Here is a 16,177-nt window from a genome sequence, read left to right on the forward strand (position 1 = left end):
AATTTAGGTTAAATCTTAATGGTCAACTGCAAGTCTGTAAGTTTTAGTTAAACTGTAATTGTAAGTTTTAGTTAAATTTTTAAGTTTTATAAATCACTCACAATGATCTCATCTCAGAAACAAAAATGTTAACTTCTTTGTTATTTATAAATTTATAACGTTAAAATAGGCTAGATGCTTCAAAATAATATTTGAGACTTAGACATGTGGGCCAGGAACCTCCATATATGAGAGTGCGTGAGAACATAATCAAGGTTGAGACAAACATTTAATCCTGAAATGAAGGCTTGCAAACTGATAATATAACTCAGTTCAGAAAAATTCTGAAGATTATATAACTTACAATTAGAAAATATAGGTATTAAAAAAAAAAAGTCAGGGACAGATTGGAGAAGAAATCACAAGGAAAATTAGAAAATATCTTGTGACAAATAAAAATGAAAACACAACATATCAAAAGTTATGGCATGTAGCTTTTGAAAACAGTGCTACTAGGGAAATTTATGCCTGTATGTGCTTACATTAAAAAGGAAGAATGATCTCAAATCAACAACCTAATTTTACACCTTAAGGAACTAGGAAAAGGAGAACAAATCAAATCTAAAGCTAGTAGAGGAAGAAAATATTAAGAATTAGAGGGAAGATAAATAGAGAATAGGAAAACAATACACAAAATCTACAAAAGCAAAAGCTGGTTCTTCGAAAAGATTAATAAAATGACTCAGAAAAAAAGAGAGAAGACTCAAATTAATAAAATCAGAAATGAGTGAGGACACTACTACCAATTACAAGATAGTATATGAGCAAGTGTACACCAAACAAATTGGATAACCCAGACGAAATGGACAAATTCCTAGAAACATAACACTCTGGAAGACTAAATCAGGAAGAAATAGTGATTCCTTGCTATCACTAGCAAGAAGATTGAATCAATCAAAAACCTCCCAACAGAGAAAAGCCCTGGACCAGATGGCTTCACTGGTGAATATTACCCAACATTTAAAGACGAATCAATACCAACCCTTCTCAAACTCTTTCCAAAAAACTGAAGAGGAGGGTACACTTCCAGCAAACCTAACTCAACAGTACATTTAAAGGATTTAACACCTTGAACAAGTGAGACTGATAACTGGAATGAAAGGATGGTTCAAAATACGAAAATCAATCAATGAATACACTACTTTAACAGAATGAGGGAAAAAAACCCATGATCACCTCAACTGACATAGAAAAAAAAATTGACAAAATTTAATGCCCTTTCATGATAAAACACTAAACAAACCAGGAGAGTAAGAAAACTACCTCAATCCAATAAAGGCCACATATGAAAGCCCCACAGCTACTATCATGCTCAATGGTTAAAGACTGGAAGCTTTCCCCCACAATCAGGAACAAGGATGCCTACTTTCACTACTTCTATTTAACATAGTATTAAAAGTTCTAAGCAGAGCAATAAGGCAAGAATAAGAAATAAAAGACATCTAAATTGGAAAGACAGAAATAAAATGATCTGTTTGCAGATGACATGATTTTATATATGGAAAACCCTAAAGAGTTCACAAAAAAAAACTGTTAGAATAAACGAATTCAGCAAAGTTACAAAGATACAAAATCTGTACATAAAAATCAGTTTCATTTCTATATACTAACAATGAACAAAGAAAATGAAAAAAGAAAGACAACAATTCCACTTATAATAGCAACAAAAAGAATAAAATACTTAGGAATCAACTAAACCAAGGGAGCAAAAGACTTGTACAGTGAAAACTACAAACAATGCTGAAAGAAATGAAAGAAGTCTTAAATAAATCTAAAGATATCTTATGCTTATGGATCAGAAGACTAAATCTTGTTAAGATGCCAATATCCAAAATGATCTACAGATTCAATGCAATCTCTATTAAAATATCATTGATGTCTTTCACAGAAACAGAAAAACCCATCCTGAAATTCATATGGAATCTCAAGGGGATCCCCAAATAGCCAAAACAATTCTGAGAGATAAGAACAAAATTGGAGGACTCACACTTCCTGACCTCAAACTTACTACAATGCTACAGCAATCAAAACAGGGAGGTACTGGCATAAAGCCAGACATACAGATCAAGGAATAGGAATAAAGAGCTCAGAAATAAACATGTATGCATGCATCTATGTATGTGTGTAAATATATTATATATATATATTTTTTTTTTTCAAATGATTTTCAACAGAAATGTCAAAACCATTCAGTGGGGAAAGGACAGTCTTCAAAAAAATGGTGCTGAGGTAACTGTATATCCACATGGAAAAGAATAAAGTTGGACCCTTACTTTACATCATACACAAAACAACTCAAAGTGGACCAAAAACCTAAATGTCACAGCTAAACCAATAAAACCCTGAAAAAAACCAGGGGAGAAACTTCATGACATTGGATCTGTCAGTGATTTCTTGGATATGACACCAAAAGCCCAGGCAACAAGATAAAACAGATAAACTGGACTTCATTAAAATTAAATACTTTTGCATATCACAGGACACTATCAAGAGAGCGAAAGAAATCCCACAGAATGGGAGAAAATATTTGCAAATCATGTATATGATAAGGGATTAATATCCAGAATATATAAAGAACAACAAAAAACAGACAACCTAACTTAAAAACGAGGAAAAGAGGGACTGCGCTGGTGGTCCAGTGGTAAAGAATCTGTCTTCTAATGCAGAGGATGTGGGTTTGATCCCTGGTCAGGGAACTAAGATCCCACATGCCACAGGGCAACTAAGCCCGCGTGCCATGGACTACAGAGCCCACACGCTCTGGAGCATGCGTGCTGCAACTAGAGAGAGAAAACCCGCATGCCACAACTACAGAAGCCTGCGCACCACAACGAAAGATCCCGCATGCTGCAACTCAGACCCGACGCAGCCAAAAAATAAATAAAATAAAAATAAATTTTAAAAAAAATGAGGAGAAGACTTGAACAGACATTTCTCCAAAGAAGATATACAAATGGCCAAATAAGCACAATGAGATACTCAAAATCACTAATCATTAGGGAAATGCAAAACAAAACCCTGAGGTGCACATCACACCCATCAGGATAGTTATTAACAACAGCAAACAGAAAACAAGTGTTGGCAAGGGTGTGGAGAATATGGAACCCTTACACGTTGCCGGTGGAAATGTAAAATGGTACAGCCACTGTGGAATGGTGGTTCCTCAGAAAAATCAAACATACAATTGCCATATGACCCAGCATTTCTACTTCTGGGCATATACCCCAAAAAACTGAAAGCAGGACTCAAATTGATATTTGTATACTCATGTTCATAGCACCATTATTCATACTAGCTAAAAGGTGGAAACCAAATGTCCATCCATGGGTGAATGGATAAACAAAGCATGATATATACATACATTCAGTCTAAATAGAAATGAAACCCTGACCCACGCTGTAACATGGATGAACCCTGAAAATATTACGCTACGTGAAATAAGCTAGACACAAACGACAAATATTGTTATGATTCCACTTTTACGAGGTACCTAGAATAGTCAAATTCATAGAGACAAAGTAGAATGGTGGTTGCCAGTGCCTTGAGGGAGGAGGGAAATGAATGGGGAGTTACTGTTTAATGGGAACAGAGTTTCAGTTTGGGATGACGAAAAAGTTCTGGAAATGGACAGTGGTGATGACTGCACAATAATGTGTATGTACTTATTGTCACTAAGTTATACCCCCAAAATGGTTAAAACGTTAAATTTTATGTCATGCATATTTTGCTGCAGTAAAAAAAAACATAGCATATCTGAAAAAAAAAATCATCTCCATGATTGTCTTTGAACGGTCTCTCTTCATTTCCTTTGTCCATTTTTCTACTTGGCTAGCGGTCTTTTCTGGTTTATAACAGCTCTTCACATATATTAGCAAAATTGGCCTTCTATCTGTCATATACGTTATAAACCTATTTAGTCAGTTTAACTGACTTTTGACTCTACGGCATTTTTTTTCCACATAGAAAATTTTAATTTTTATGGAGTCAACTTTATCAGTCTTTTATCTAATGACTTCTTCCTGGGTACATAGTTTTAGTTGAGGATGCTAAAAAAGTTTTGGAGATGGATGGTGGAGATGGTTGCACAAAATTGTAAGTACACTTAATGCCACTGAATTGTACATTTAAAAATGGTAAAAATGTTAAACATTCTGTTATGTATATGTTACCACACTAAAAAAAAAAAAAGCCCAAGTTTGGATGCTTATATGTTAGGGGTTCAGAGTAGCTCTAACGTTTCTTCCCTCTAAGGGCTCTAATTTGTAAAGCATATACATACTGATTTCACAAATCTCTGTGGCACCTTCTAAGCCCCAGAGCAAGGGCTCGCTGGTAAAGCTGAATGAGAGAAACTGGCTTAAACTTGAGGTCAGTGTGGGATCTCTGATCTCCCAGCCTGGGCCTACACTGGGGCACCCCTGCATGCAGGCTTGCCTAAGGAGACAAGATGGGGCAGGCAGAATGGATTTACTCAAGTCATTCTCTGAGCCTGGACCTCAAGCCTTCTTCCATGCCCAGGCATGTATAAAACCAAGAAAGCAAGCTAGAAGGATACCCTAGTACCTCTAGACATGGAGTTATGAAGTAGGCTGAGCTAAGAAAGTGATGTACAAGTGGACATGGGCAGTGCGACCTTTACACAGTGATCTGGCTTAAATAATGCAGCTTCTCAACCACCAGGTGAGTCCTCTTTCTCTCTGGGGTAGGTGGACCAGGAGGAGTGGAGGTGGGAGTTGGGGTGGTTGAGAGGAAGAAAGCCTGGTAATGTTTTCTTCTAACTCTTCTGTCCTGAATGGTCTCTTTCAGGGTACAAATGTTGGAAGAGGAAAGGAGAAAGTCTATCATCTCAATCATGCACTGTGGACTCTGGGGGAGCAGTACACAAATCATTATTCTCTTTCTGTACGACGTGAACTTTTTCATCTTTACGTACCTCTGATTGACTCCTCGCATAATACTAGTTGGGGACCAGAGAGGCAGCTGAGCAGTGAGAATCACACCTAGGAGAAACTGATTTGGCTTCTGCACATCTGGATGGGCTGAAGTATCTGTCTGACTAAGAGTATACAGTTGATCACAGGCAACACGGCGAATCTGAAATTACATTTTTAGTGGCAAAGGAAGTACATCAACCAACACTTACAGACTGCTTAAAAAATTATTTTCCTCCAAAGTCCACCTGTGAAGGATGCTGTAAGGGTTTGAGTATTTCAATCTTTAATGGTGAAGTTTACATTGAATAAACTAGGGCTAATTTAAAACAAGTGTAGTCTGGGAACTAATTTCCCAAATTATTCTAGTACTGTACTCTAATCAACAGGTTTATAATTTAATGTAAATGACAATAAGGAAAAAACTCTTCTGCAAGTGCCTCAAAGTCAACTTTCAAGGTCATGTACAAAAATGAGGATTATAAAATCTAATGAAAGTTCATGGCTTGAGGTTGGTCTTTCTTGATTTTGACCACCTTGTTGATGCTTAATGCTAGCTGCCTTGGCCAGGTATGGATACTGAACACTGGCTGTAAGATTTTGTTATAAACAAATACAAGTTAATCACAGCACTAGTCTCTTAACTTTCAGTGAAATATGGAACAGAAAGGAGGGCAACAGTCCAAATGGTCACTTTGCTTTCAGAGTGCTCTGTGGCCTCTTTGTCTGATTCCCCGAGAGGACTAAACACCATTCCTTCTATACTCCCCATAATGTCACACCTCTTTGTCTGATTCCCCAAGAGGACTAAACACCATCCCTTCTATACTCCCCACAATGTCACAGGTATCCAGAGAGTCCACGCAGAACAGGACCAAAGGGGCTTTTTATAAAGTAAAAAATCCTTACCTCAGCACTTGGTGATCCAAGCAGAATATCAATGATAAAATCAGCAACACAGGGCAAGTTATAGAAAGATGCTAATGATAAGAATAAAGAGTATGGGAGCAGGGGAGGAAAATAAGTTAGGAAATGCATTTTCAAAATTTCAAAAACTTTGAATAATTTCTTAAGCTTAGCTATCTTAGAAATCATCTCTTCTTCCACACAGAATCAAATTCAGTGCCTCCACAACTGCACCCATGTCTCTGAGTCTATCCCATGAGAGCCTAAGGTGCTCAGGAGCAGGACCGTGTCTTGGTTATCTTCATACCCTGACATTTTTGCACGATGCCTTGTGCATACCAGTTACAGAATAAATGTCTTGCCTTGATAAAACTATCAATACTTGTGAACTATAAAATGTACCCCACAATAAACTTACAAATGATAAAAAAGCTTGAAGTTATAATTTTTTCATCTTGATTTGAAAATATCTCTATAATTAAACAATTGCAGGAAAATCGAACTAAAACTATGGTATATGCTCAAAAGCATTTCATAATGAATTAGTTTCATATATAAGCCTTTAAAAGCATTTCTGCTCAAAGTAAATCATTTTTGATATTATTTAACTGTCCCATAAACATCTAACTTTTTCTATATGTTTATCTTGATATCTTACATGATGAGTTTGGATGTTATACTAAATACATAATGATCACCAATTCTATGAACAGGCGGTCTGAATCAGTAATAATAGTGAAGAATAGGGCTCTGATGTGTTGGTACAATTTTTAGAAGTGGAGTTGTTAAGACCTCATCCCTGAATAAGTATTTATTGAGGGCCTACTACACATCACACAGTGTTTGGGTGCTAAGGATTCAGCAGGGAACAAAATGAACAAAAGTCTCTGTTCTTAACGGAGCTTACCATCTAGTTGGGGAGGGGATAATGACAATAAACACAGTACGCAGAGAAATTATATTGTATGCGATAAAGTGACAAGTGATAGACAAAAAAAATAAAGGGTTTAGGTGATGGTGGGTGAGAGAAGGGTTGTGATTTCTTTAAAAAAGGCAGGGGAAGAACATACCAGGAATTAGGAACAGGCAGTGCAAGGGCCCTGAGGCAGGAATGTGCCTGAGTGTCAGGGAACAGCCAGGAAGCCAGGGTGGCTGAAGCACGGTGCATGAGGGGAGAGTGGGAGAAGGTGAAGGCACACAGGTGTCATGGGGGTGGATGGTGTCAGGCCTTAGGAAAGACCTGGCTTTCACTCAGTGTGAACCGAGAGGCCACTGCAAGGTTTTAAACAGAGGAGTGATACAATCTGACTTACATTTTAGAAGGTCCATTCTGGTTATTGTGTGGAGAATAAACTGCAAGGGTAGAAGCAGGGAGATTAGTCAGGGAACTACTGCTATAATCCAAGTAAGAGATGATGACAGGTCAGAGGGTGCTAACAGTGAAGGTGGTCTAAGGGGTGGAATCTAGATAGAATTTGAAAAAGGATGTGCTGACAGATTAGAAGGGTGTGAAAAAAAGGAATGAAGGATGTCTCCAAGAATAAAACTGCTATCAATTAAGATGGGAAATCTCTTGGGCGGTATGGGCCAGACCAGTAGTTCAGTTCTGGACATGTTAATTTTGGGAAGTCTATCTGATATCTAAGTGGAGACGTCAGGGGAGCGGTCCAGGCCGTAGAGCCAAATTTAAGTGTTATCAGCACACAGAGGGAATTTAAGGCTGTGAACGTGGATGTGATTATGTGGCAAGAATGAGTTCAGACAGAGATGAGGGACTGAGCCCTGAGGTGTCTAATGTTAAAAGTATGATTAGCAACAGCCCTAGTTTGCCAAAACCAACAATAAAGACAAAAGGGCAAATCTTAAGTTTCATAATTTTTAATACTGGAGTCATTATCAGTTTAGGAATTGATATATAATTCTACTTCTATAGTTTATGACATACAACTTTGGGTTGTTTTAATTCCTCCACTAGATGGTAAGCTCCTGGAGAGTAGATATACTGCCCTATAACATCTACTGTGGAACCTTGTATACAGAAGGTTCTCAATAAATACTTGTTCAGAATTTAAGTACTCTAGCACTATTCTTACCTATTCCACATGCCAACTTTCCCCTTTGCCATTTCTATTAATATGACCTTATCTATGAAGGGATAGAAATAATTCCCAACAGAAACCTGGTCTTTTACTAAAAGAGATGAATGGCAAGTAAGTCTCCTGCATACCCAGTTGTTGGCTCCGAAGCTGCAAGCACGTAACAAGAAGAGACAAAGCCTCTCCCGCAATCAGTGAGTCTTTGGTGGACACGGACTGTTGTCGCACACAGATGCCTGCGTGCAGGGCTACCGGGTCCCCTTCACTTCCAGAGCTGCAATTGCTTCCTGGAAACAGGCAAGCAGAAGGTTACTGTGGATCCCACAGGACCCTTGAGATTATAATATCCTTTAATGAGTCCCATAATCCTCAAGTGAAAGTAAAGAGTTCAAGAAGACACTTTAGGCTAAGAAACAAGAGAGAATCACTTGATTTGAACCTCATTGCTCTGTACTTAAAACACATTTGGAACCATTAAAAAATATGTTTATGAGGCAAAACTAGTTTCAGGTGATAGAAGTAAGAACATTGCAATTTTGGAGGCATGTGGGAGTCCTGGGGTATTAGAAACGTTCCTTATCTTGATTTAGATGGGTTACACATATGTAAAAACCCTAAAAATCCTATATATTTAGCATTTCTGCACTTCACTGTGTGTATGTCATACAGTTTAAAAACTTTTTACTATTGAGGTATATCCACACACATAGATTGAGCAGGGAAACCAAATGAAGCTGAGAAATAAAGCTATTTATAAAGGCCTAACAGAAAATAACAGGCCAAACCAAGAAAATGATTTTTCCACATAAAAATTCTAGATGAATTTTTATTACAGCCACGATTATTGGCCTCACTATACTTTTACACTCAACAAGCTAAAACTCTGCTTGGTTTCTCTATATTCTGTATTTATAACCTTTTTTTCTTCTCTTAGTATGACATACGTAAACGAAGTATGCATATGCATACATGCATATTTGAATGTGCACAAATCTAGAGTGTTTATCTTGATGTTCAGAAACATTTAGTTTTAGCTTACGCTCAAAAACAAGAGAAAAGGCTTTCTTCTTTCTGTGACTCTGAACAACCTATACAAAGATGATTCTTAGAGCTACTTCCTGCCCAATATTCTAATTACTTTATCCTTTTTAATCAGTACCTGAACTGCTGAGTCTGTTTCGAATTCCAGCAGGAAACAGAGAATTACTTTCTTTAATTGGTTGGCTACTCCCAACGAGGTCAAGCCGTCCTGCAGCTGCAGCCCATGACAATCTCATGAAACAAGCCACAGTAGACGTGAAATCACTGACTTCCATTGTCTAAGGAAGTATGGAAAGAGTGTTGTGAGAAAAGGTAGTACTTGAACACATCCCGCTGACTTCAATAACCTCCTCCCAGTCTCAGTTTTGAGACTCGTTTCCCTCCAAGATCATCCACAAGATAGTCTTTTCCATGCTTCCATACTGTTCGAAGACTTTCACTACCCCTCTGCTACTTGTAATACAGAGACTCTACTCTCCATGTTCTGGCTTCAAATTACCCATCACCAATTTTATTTTCACAGTTTCCCCTCTTCCACATTCTGCGTTTTGGCCTATGCGAACCACTGTGTTACCACCCACACAAGTTCTGGCTTTCTCTCTAACTGCTCACGCCCTCCCTTTTGCTTGAACAACTATCCTCTCTCCAAGCTAATCTCTGTATATAGAATCCCTACCTATTCTTGAAGGCCTAGCTCAAATGCCACCGCCTACATAAAATCATCTGTGACAGCCACACATGAAGATAATTTATTCCACCTCCCCTCACAGCCTGTAGAATGTTTTGCCTTTGTAGTTCTCTTATAGCATTTGGTATCTTCTACCTGAATTACAGTTATTTCTGCACTAGTGATCTCTTTCTTACCATTAGCTTCTTGAAGGCAATATTCATGTCAGTAATTTTTATATCTGCACACCACCACCAGTGCCTTCTAAATAGGAGGTACTTAATATTTCTTGAATACACAAATCACTTACTTGTATTGCGACTCGAGCAGCAGGGATGATTTCCTCAACCCTAATGGAAGACCTGTCAGACACTGACAGCTGTCGGTAGGATGACTTTTCTGGGGTACCACATAAGGACATCTGCCTGCTTGTCTGCCGGCTGACATTTCGGAACGGGCGAGAAGTAAGTGCTTCTATGCCGTCTTTGGTGAGGTCTTCCTCTAATAATGTCGGCAATGTTTGTCCCACAAGTAAAAATCTTAAAAGGAAACAAAAAGCTAGGCTTAGTCAAGGTCATTTCATACTATTTTAAAGGATGGGATTTGGAAGAAAAAGTCAGGAATTGCCTTCTGAGACTAACGCAATATATTTACATACCTTGCAAGTTGTAGGCAGATGGAATAAACTCCCTGCCTTGTTTCATAGTCTACTTCTGATGGGATGGAATCCCTCTGCATGACATTTACAACCAAACTTCAAAGAAAAGAAAAAAAAAAAAAGGCAGATATTAAAGACTTCTATTTCTTTCATAGGAAATTTTCTGTAAGTAATTTGATTGCTTATAAATGTTATCAGTTACTTAAAATTTCTACAAGATCTTTACCTATAAATGGATCATACATATTCCTATTACAGTTATTTCCTATGGTACATATAACCCTCCTGGTCCATTTAGAATTAGACTCCTTCCTTAGCCAAAAAGATAACCAAGACAGAGTGTTTGGATGGTTCTTCTCACTGACTGGTTTTGAGTGTACCGATCAACTACTATCTTGGTACTAGTAGAACTGTCAATTCAAAAATATGTCCAGAATTGGTGTATTCCACAAAGCTTGTTTTTCATATCCACTACCACCTATATTGCTGCAAAAGCTTCCCAACTGTTCTTCCTGATTCTACTCTTGATGTTTCACCGCCAAAATCTATTCTCAAAAGATCAACCAGAGATCCTTTAAAAATGGAGGTCACCACGGAACTGCTCTGCACAAAATGCTCCCATGGCTTCCTATTTCCTTCATAGTAGCTTGTAAGATCCTGCATAACTGGACCTCTGGTATCTCTGCGACCTCATGCTTCCTACCCTGCCCCCTCACTTGGCCCCAACCACACTGGACCCTTGCCGGCTTCGCAGGCACCAGATTCGCCCACACAGGGGCTCGCACTGCATGCTCCTCTGGACAGCTTTCCCCCGTATCTCCAGGTCTTGCTCCCTCACCTCCTTCAGGTCTTTGTAAAATGTCACCCCATCAGTGAAGCTTTCCCTGATCACCCCACTGGATATCAAACCCTCTCCATCCACTCTTGTCTTATTTTTCTCTACAGCTCTTATCACCACCTGACATACACTTTTACTTCTTCGTTTATTGTTTGTCTTCTGTTCCAGACTGTAAGCTTCATGAGGACGTGGGTTTTTGTTTCATCTATTCACTGCTCTGTTCCCAGTGCTTAGAACAATGCAGGCACATACGTTAACTGACATTCAAAAATAAGCCAGAAGTAAAATGCCTTTATTAGCACAGCTCTGTAATTGGCTGAGTGATCTGAAATGAGTTTTAGCCTTCTAGTTCCACTTCTCTGTTTCCCACACCCTTTATCTCCTCAAGGTCTCACCTAACTTCTCTTCCCCTGAAGGCCTCCAGACAGGAATTCCTTCAATTACCCTCTGCTCAAACTTCAAGTTGGTCTTCACTCCTTCCTCCCCCAGAGGAAATGGCATGCCTACTTCTTTCTGGAGCAAATCTACTTCCAACTGCCGTGGAACTTAGCCCCATCGGTTGATCATCCCCCTTACTTTTATCTTTATTCTTTTCTTTTTCATCGGCCCCTTTTAGTCAGCCTACAGTGAGAATCAAGTCTTCTACAAATTAAAATCAAAACAGAAGAGCAAACTTTTCCCTCAGTTATTCTACCCTTCAAACTCCTGTCACCTCCTTCTTCTCACTCAACATAAAGCAGAGATTTCTACTTACTGATTCTGCTTCCCGTCCTTACACTTGCCACGCGACACTTGGCCAGCTGCTTATGCCCTACGGCTTTACTTACACACTGATGTCTCCCTGAACCTCTAGTGCCATTCTCCACTTCTCTTGAGAGCATCATGTCCAAACCATCCCCTTCACATGACTCACAGGGACCTTGTGTGCAATCAAATTCTTGACTTTCTCAGTTTCCTCTATCTCGTTCCGTATTTATTTCCCATATGGATTAAAGATTCACCATTCACTCACTCTCCCAAGCTAGAAATCACAGGCCATTTTATAAATGTTCCTACCCTGTATCTAGTCATAAAGATGTGCCTATTTCACCTTATAAATGTCCTTCTACCACACTGTCCCATATTTAGAAACTGTCACCTCTCCTCTGGAACAGTCATAGTTCTTATAGTTCTCCCTGCCTCCAGCCGCTCCCTCCCACTTCCATTCATCTTCTCCACTGTAGCCAGAGTAACTGCTCTAGGTAACTCCTGGCTTAGAAACCTCCTGTTTTTCCATGGTCTACAAGATAATGCTGAAATTCCTCAATGTGACCCCTCTTTACATATTTCTCTCCTTTACCCTTTGCTCTAGCCTCACGAGGCAACTGTACTTCCCAAGACAGTCTATGATGCTTTCACTCATCCCCACCCCACCTCTGGCTTAGAGTGCCCTTTTCCCCTTATTTACCTAGGGAATGGCGACTCATCTCTCAATTCCTAGCTCAAATGTCACTTTCTGGGAAGCATTTCCTACTCTTATTATCCTAAGCAAATCTAACCATTTAACCACTGCTTTCTTCTCCACCCCACAAAGCACTTTTTATAAGCCTCTGTTTTGATACTTACAATAACTGTTTGTTATTCTTTATTAAACCATGAGGCTCTCAAGGGCAGGGATAATATCTTTGCATCCCCAGCACTAATGCCTTGCACAACATAGATTACCGACAATCAGATTCACCTTATCTCAAACTGATGTGGGAATGAACAGAAACAGTAAGCCTTCTCTCCTCTACTCGAGAATTTCCCTCACTACCAGAGAGGAAAGAGACATGCTTCTGTCAGTTTTCCAAATAATGAAAAGTTATAAAATGAGTTAAAATATTCCAAAGACTAAAACATCATTCCTTCTTATTATAACTCTTATAATGCTTCACATAATGCCTTGTAAGAATAAGCAAGGCTTAGCAGGAGAAATTAACTAAAATAACTAGATTCGTTTTCTGCAATTCATATAACATAATATCGAGACTCTAACCTCAAACCTCCTGCTTTGAGGAAGTTCTCACAAAAGGATTTTGCACAGTTTCTTGCCATGTCATCATCAGCTGTTGGCATGAGTTTGGAGCTTAGAACCTTGGAAAAAGATAAGCACAATTAATCATCCCAACATTTCCAGTTGAAATTACTCCTTTATACTAGGTAAAACAATCAGACAATTTGAGTCAGAATCTCTTTAAATGCTGCTCTTTTTTTTACCCCCAGTAGTATAAGGAGGCTGATATTTCACAAATAAAATAATCACATTTTCCAAGTTCCATTTACTTAGCATGAAAAACCTTTCTGTTTTTAAGAGAGCTGGTGTATTCTTCTTTTTATGAAACCAGCAAATGTGAAGGTCTCAGGCTCCCAGACTTAGATAAGAGCAGGTAACATTATATGTTATGCTGATATGTTCTAGAAAAAGTATATAAACTAAAGTCTTATAAAACAGCCCATTTATTATAAATGCTGGATGAGTTGCCTGATAATGATTCTAACTCCTATTTACTGAGCACCTATCTACAAAGTACTAGGCATAAGGTGAGGTACTTAACATGCATCCTCTCTTAATCTCACTATGCATAGCACAGGTATTTTATTTTACAGGTAAAGACTGAGACCTGAGAGTTTAAGTGACCTCCCACCCGAGGTCACATAGTTAGAATTCAAGTCCAGATGTGCCTCACTCTAATACCCATGCCCCTTTTATGACACTGCAATACCCACCTAAAGGAAAGCTCAACTAAATATTCTGGTATAGTAGAGAATTATTTCACATAAATAATCATACTGTGGTATGAGACTACGAATCTAGCTCACATTCTAGTTTCACCACCGACTAGCTGAAAGATCTCAGATATGTAATTTTCCTTTTTTGCCTCAGGTTTCTCATCAGGTAAATGAGGACAATAATTACCTTTACCAGAGGATTGTTTGTAAGTAAGATAACACAAGCTTAAGGTGCTTTAGTACAAGCACTGGCACAAAACAATTGCCCAGTAAACAACTGCTTATTTAGTAACGACTTTTAAAAAAATTTTAAAGCTCACTGCCGCAGTTTTCCCAAGGTTTTAATCTAGATGTAATTCAAGATCTTTTTCTATTCAAAAAAATCTGCTACTATGAACCTATTAGTTTTACGAGCTTAGATTTTTAATGTGGTATTTTTGTTTAAAGATGCTTTCTTCCTAAGCTGCCCTTTGGGAGACAGGCTCCCCAGCCTCAGATCACAAGCATCACACAGGAGAATGGGAACCCTGTGCTATCCTAACCCCTCCCGAATGTCAACAGCCACATGCACACACTCCCCATGCTTAATGGACGATTTAGTGAAGATGGAAGGTTTCTCCAAAGGAATGGGTATTTGGAATATCCACTTTGAATTTTCCTAGTAGGCAAACATAAGTTAAAGATCGAAATGCAAGGACATTAACCTTGCAGGTAATAGTAAAAATAAGTGCTCTGCGAGTGTTAGGTTTTCTACATTTTTTGTGTCAAGCAAAAGAAAACCTATCAGAGGAATTTCCAGTTAATCAGAAGTCGTAAAATTATACCGGAGATAATTTATATAACCCTTTGGCTCTAAGATAATGCAATCTAGGTAGCCAATGACAAGCCAGACCCCCTGTCGGGCCATTCTGTTTCTCTGGGTGCTCTCAAATGTGGGTGTTAAAATTTACACCTTAACTTTTTGAGACAATCATTCAAAAGCAAATGACAAATCTGGCAGTAATCGTAAGATGCAAATTTCATAAGCTTGAGTTAGCCAAAAGTTTCTAGGTAATTTTCTGTTTTGGAATATTGTATGTATTTTTAAACGTCTGCAAGAAATAAGGACATATTTTATTTTTAAAATATTTGCTAGATATTTTCTCCTTTTGAACCCAACAAATGTTTTCACAAGAATGATTATTTTAAGGCAAATATGAAATGTTATCACAGCTCCACCATATAAATGAGTGAAACATAAAAATGAATGAATGTAATTTTATACTCCAAATTCGATTGTTAGATGAAATAAAACTTGGAAAAAATGCCCAAGCAGGTACCTTCCTACCAATTATGACCTTTGTTGTGATTCAAAACCTACTGAAGATAAATGGTAATTTGATGATTAAGGTTGCTTAGGCACTGATCTGGATTCCTTAATAAATAACTGACTGGATAGAACATCTTAGGGCAAAGCAAAATCATTCAGGGCTTTATTTTCTCCAGATCTTAAGTGGCCTGAGGGTCTAGCCCCTCACCCTCCAAGAGTGGGCCACTCTCCACACTGCTTTGTTACTGCTTTCATTTCATGCCTCAGCCTATCCAGCCTCCCCTATGTCTTACTCATAAGATCTTGGAGCAATTATCTTGTCTTTTCAACTCTGACCCTTTAAATACCACAAAGACTTGTAGACAGTAAACAGTTAGGAAATGTTTACTGAACTAAATCTACTAGTTTAAAGCTACTATTGGGAAGAAGGGTAATAAAAATATTCTTTTGTTCAAATTCTTTCAGTTCTTTTTTTTTTAACCTTGAAATAATAATGTTAATGTGACTCCTGACAAACTCCTTATAAAGCTTCATTAATGGCAACAAATTACAACAGCTTTTTAAAAAACTTAGGATGCATTTAATAACAAAAAGGCTGAGGACTAGTAACTGATGTTATACAGACTTGCAAAACTTCCACAGGAAGATAATGACACATCTTAATACATAACGCTTCCTAATTATTTATTTACATGCTATTTTGCAAGTATAACAATGCACACAGGTATAAACTGAAAAAGAAAACTGAGCATTTTCAAAGTCCAAAACAACAAAATACTTCAATTTATATTCTCTGTTTTACTTTTTTTAAAACTAATTTTTTTAAACAAACCATTCAATAATAATAGAAACCTATTTACTTATTTCTGATATCTGAAAGCATGAACCTTTAGGCCAAAATGAATCTGTTAAAATGAAATAAAAAGAAATGAGGTTTCTTA

General features: G+C 38.0%; 1 protein-coding gene across 6 annotated transcripts in view; it reads right to left on the reverse strand.

The window, feature by feature from the left end:
* USP24 (ubiquitin specific peptidase 24) overlaps positions 1-16,177 on the reverse strand; it is a 146,703-nt gene that overhangs the window by 44,047 nt on the left and 86,479 nt on the right. For all 6 annotated transcript variants that reach the window (XM_057540396.1, XM_057540403.1, XM_057540390.1 and 3 more), the window contains 7 exons: positions 13,194-13,291; positions 10,339-10,434; positions 9,991-10,219; positions 9,132-9,291; positions 8,104-8,259; positions 5,880-5,950; positions 4,973-5,133 (listed from right to left, as the gene is read on the reverse strand). In XM_057540396.1, the coding sequence (XP_057396379.1) occupies positions 4,973-5,133; positions 5,880-5,950; positions 8,104-8,259; positions 9,132-9,291; positions 9,991-10,219; positions 10,339-10,434; positions 13,194-13,291 (971 nt within the window). The remainder of the gene's footprint in view (positions 1-4,972; positions 5,134-5,879; positions 5,951-8,103; positions 8,260-9,131; positions 9,292-9,990; positions 10,220-10,338; positions 10,435-13,193; positions 13,292-16,177) is intronic.

The sequence above is a fragment of the Balaenoptera acutorostrata genome, chromosome 1, assembly GCF_949987535.1.
Source record: "Balaenoptera acutorostrata chromosome 1, mBalAcu1.1, whole genome shotgun sequence".
In the NCBI taxonomy this organism is placed as follows: Eukaryota; Metazoa; Chordata; class Mammalia; order Artiodactyla; family Balaenopteridae; genus Balaenoptera; species Balaenoptera acutorostrata.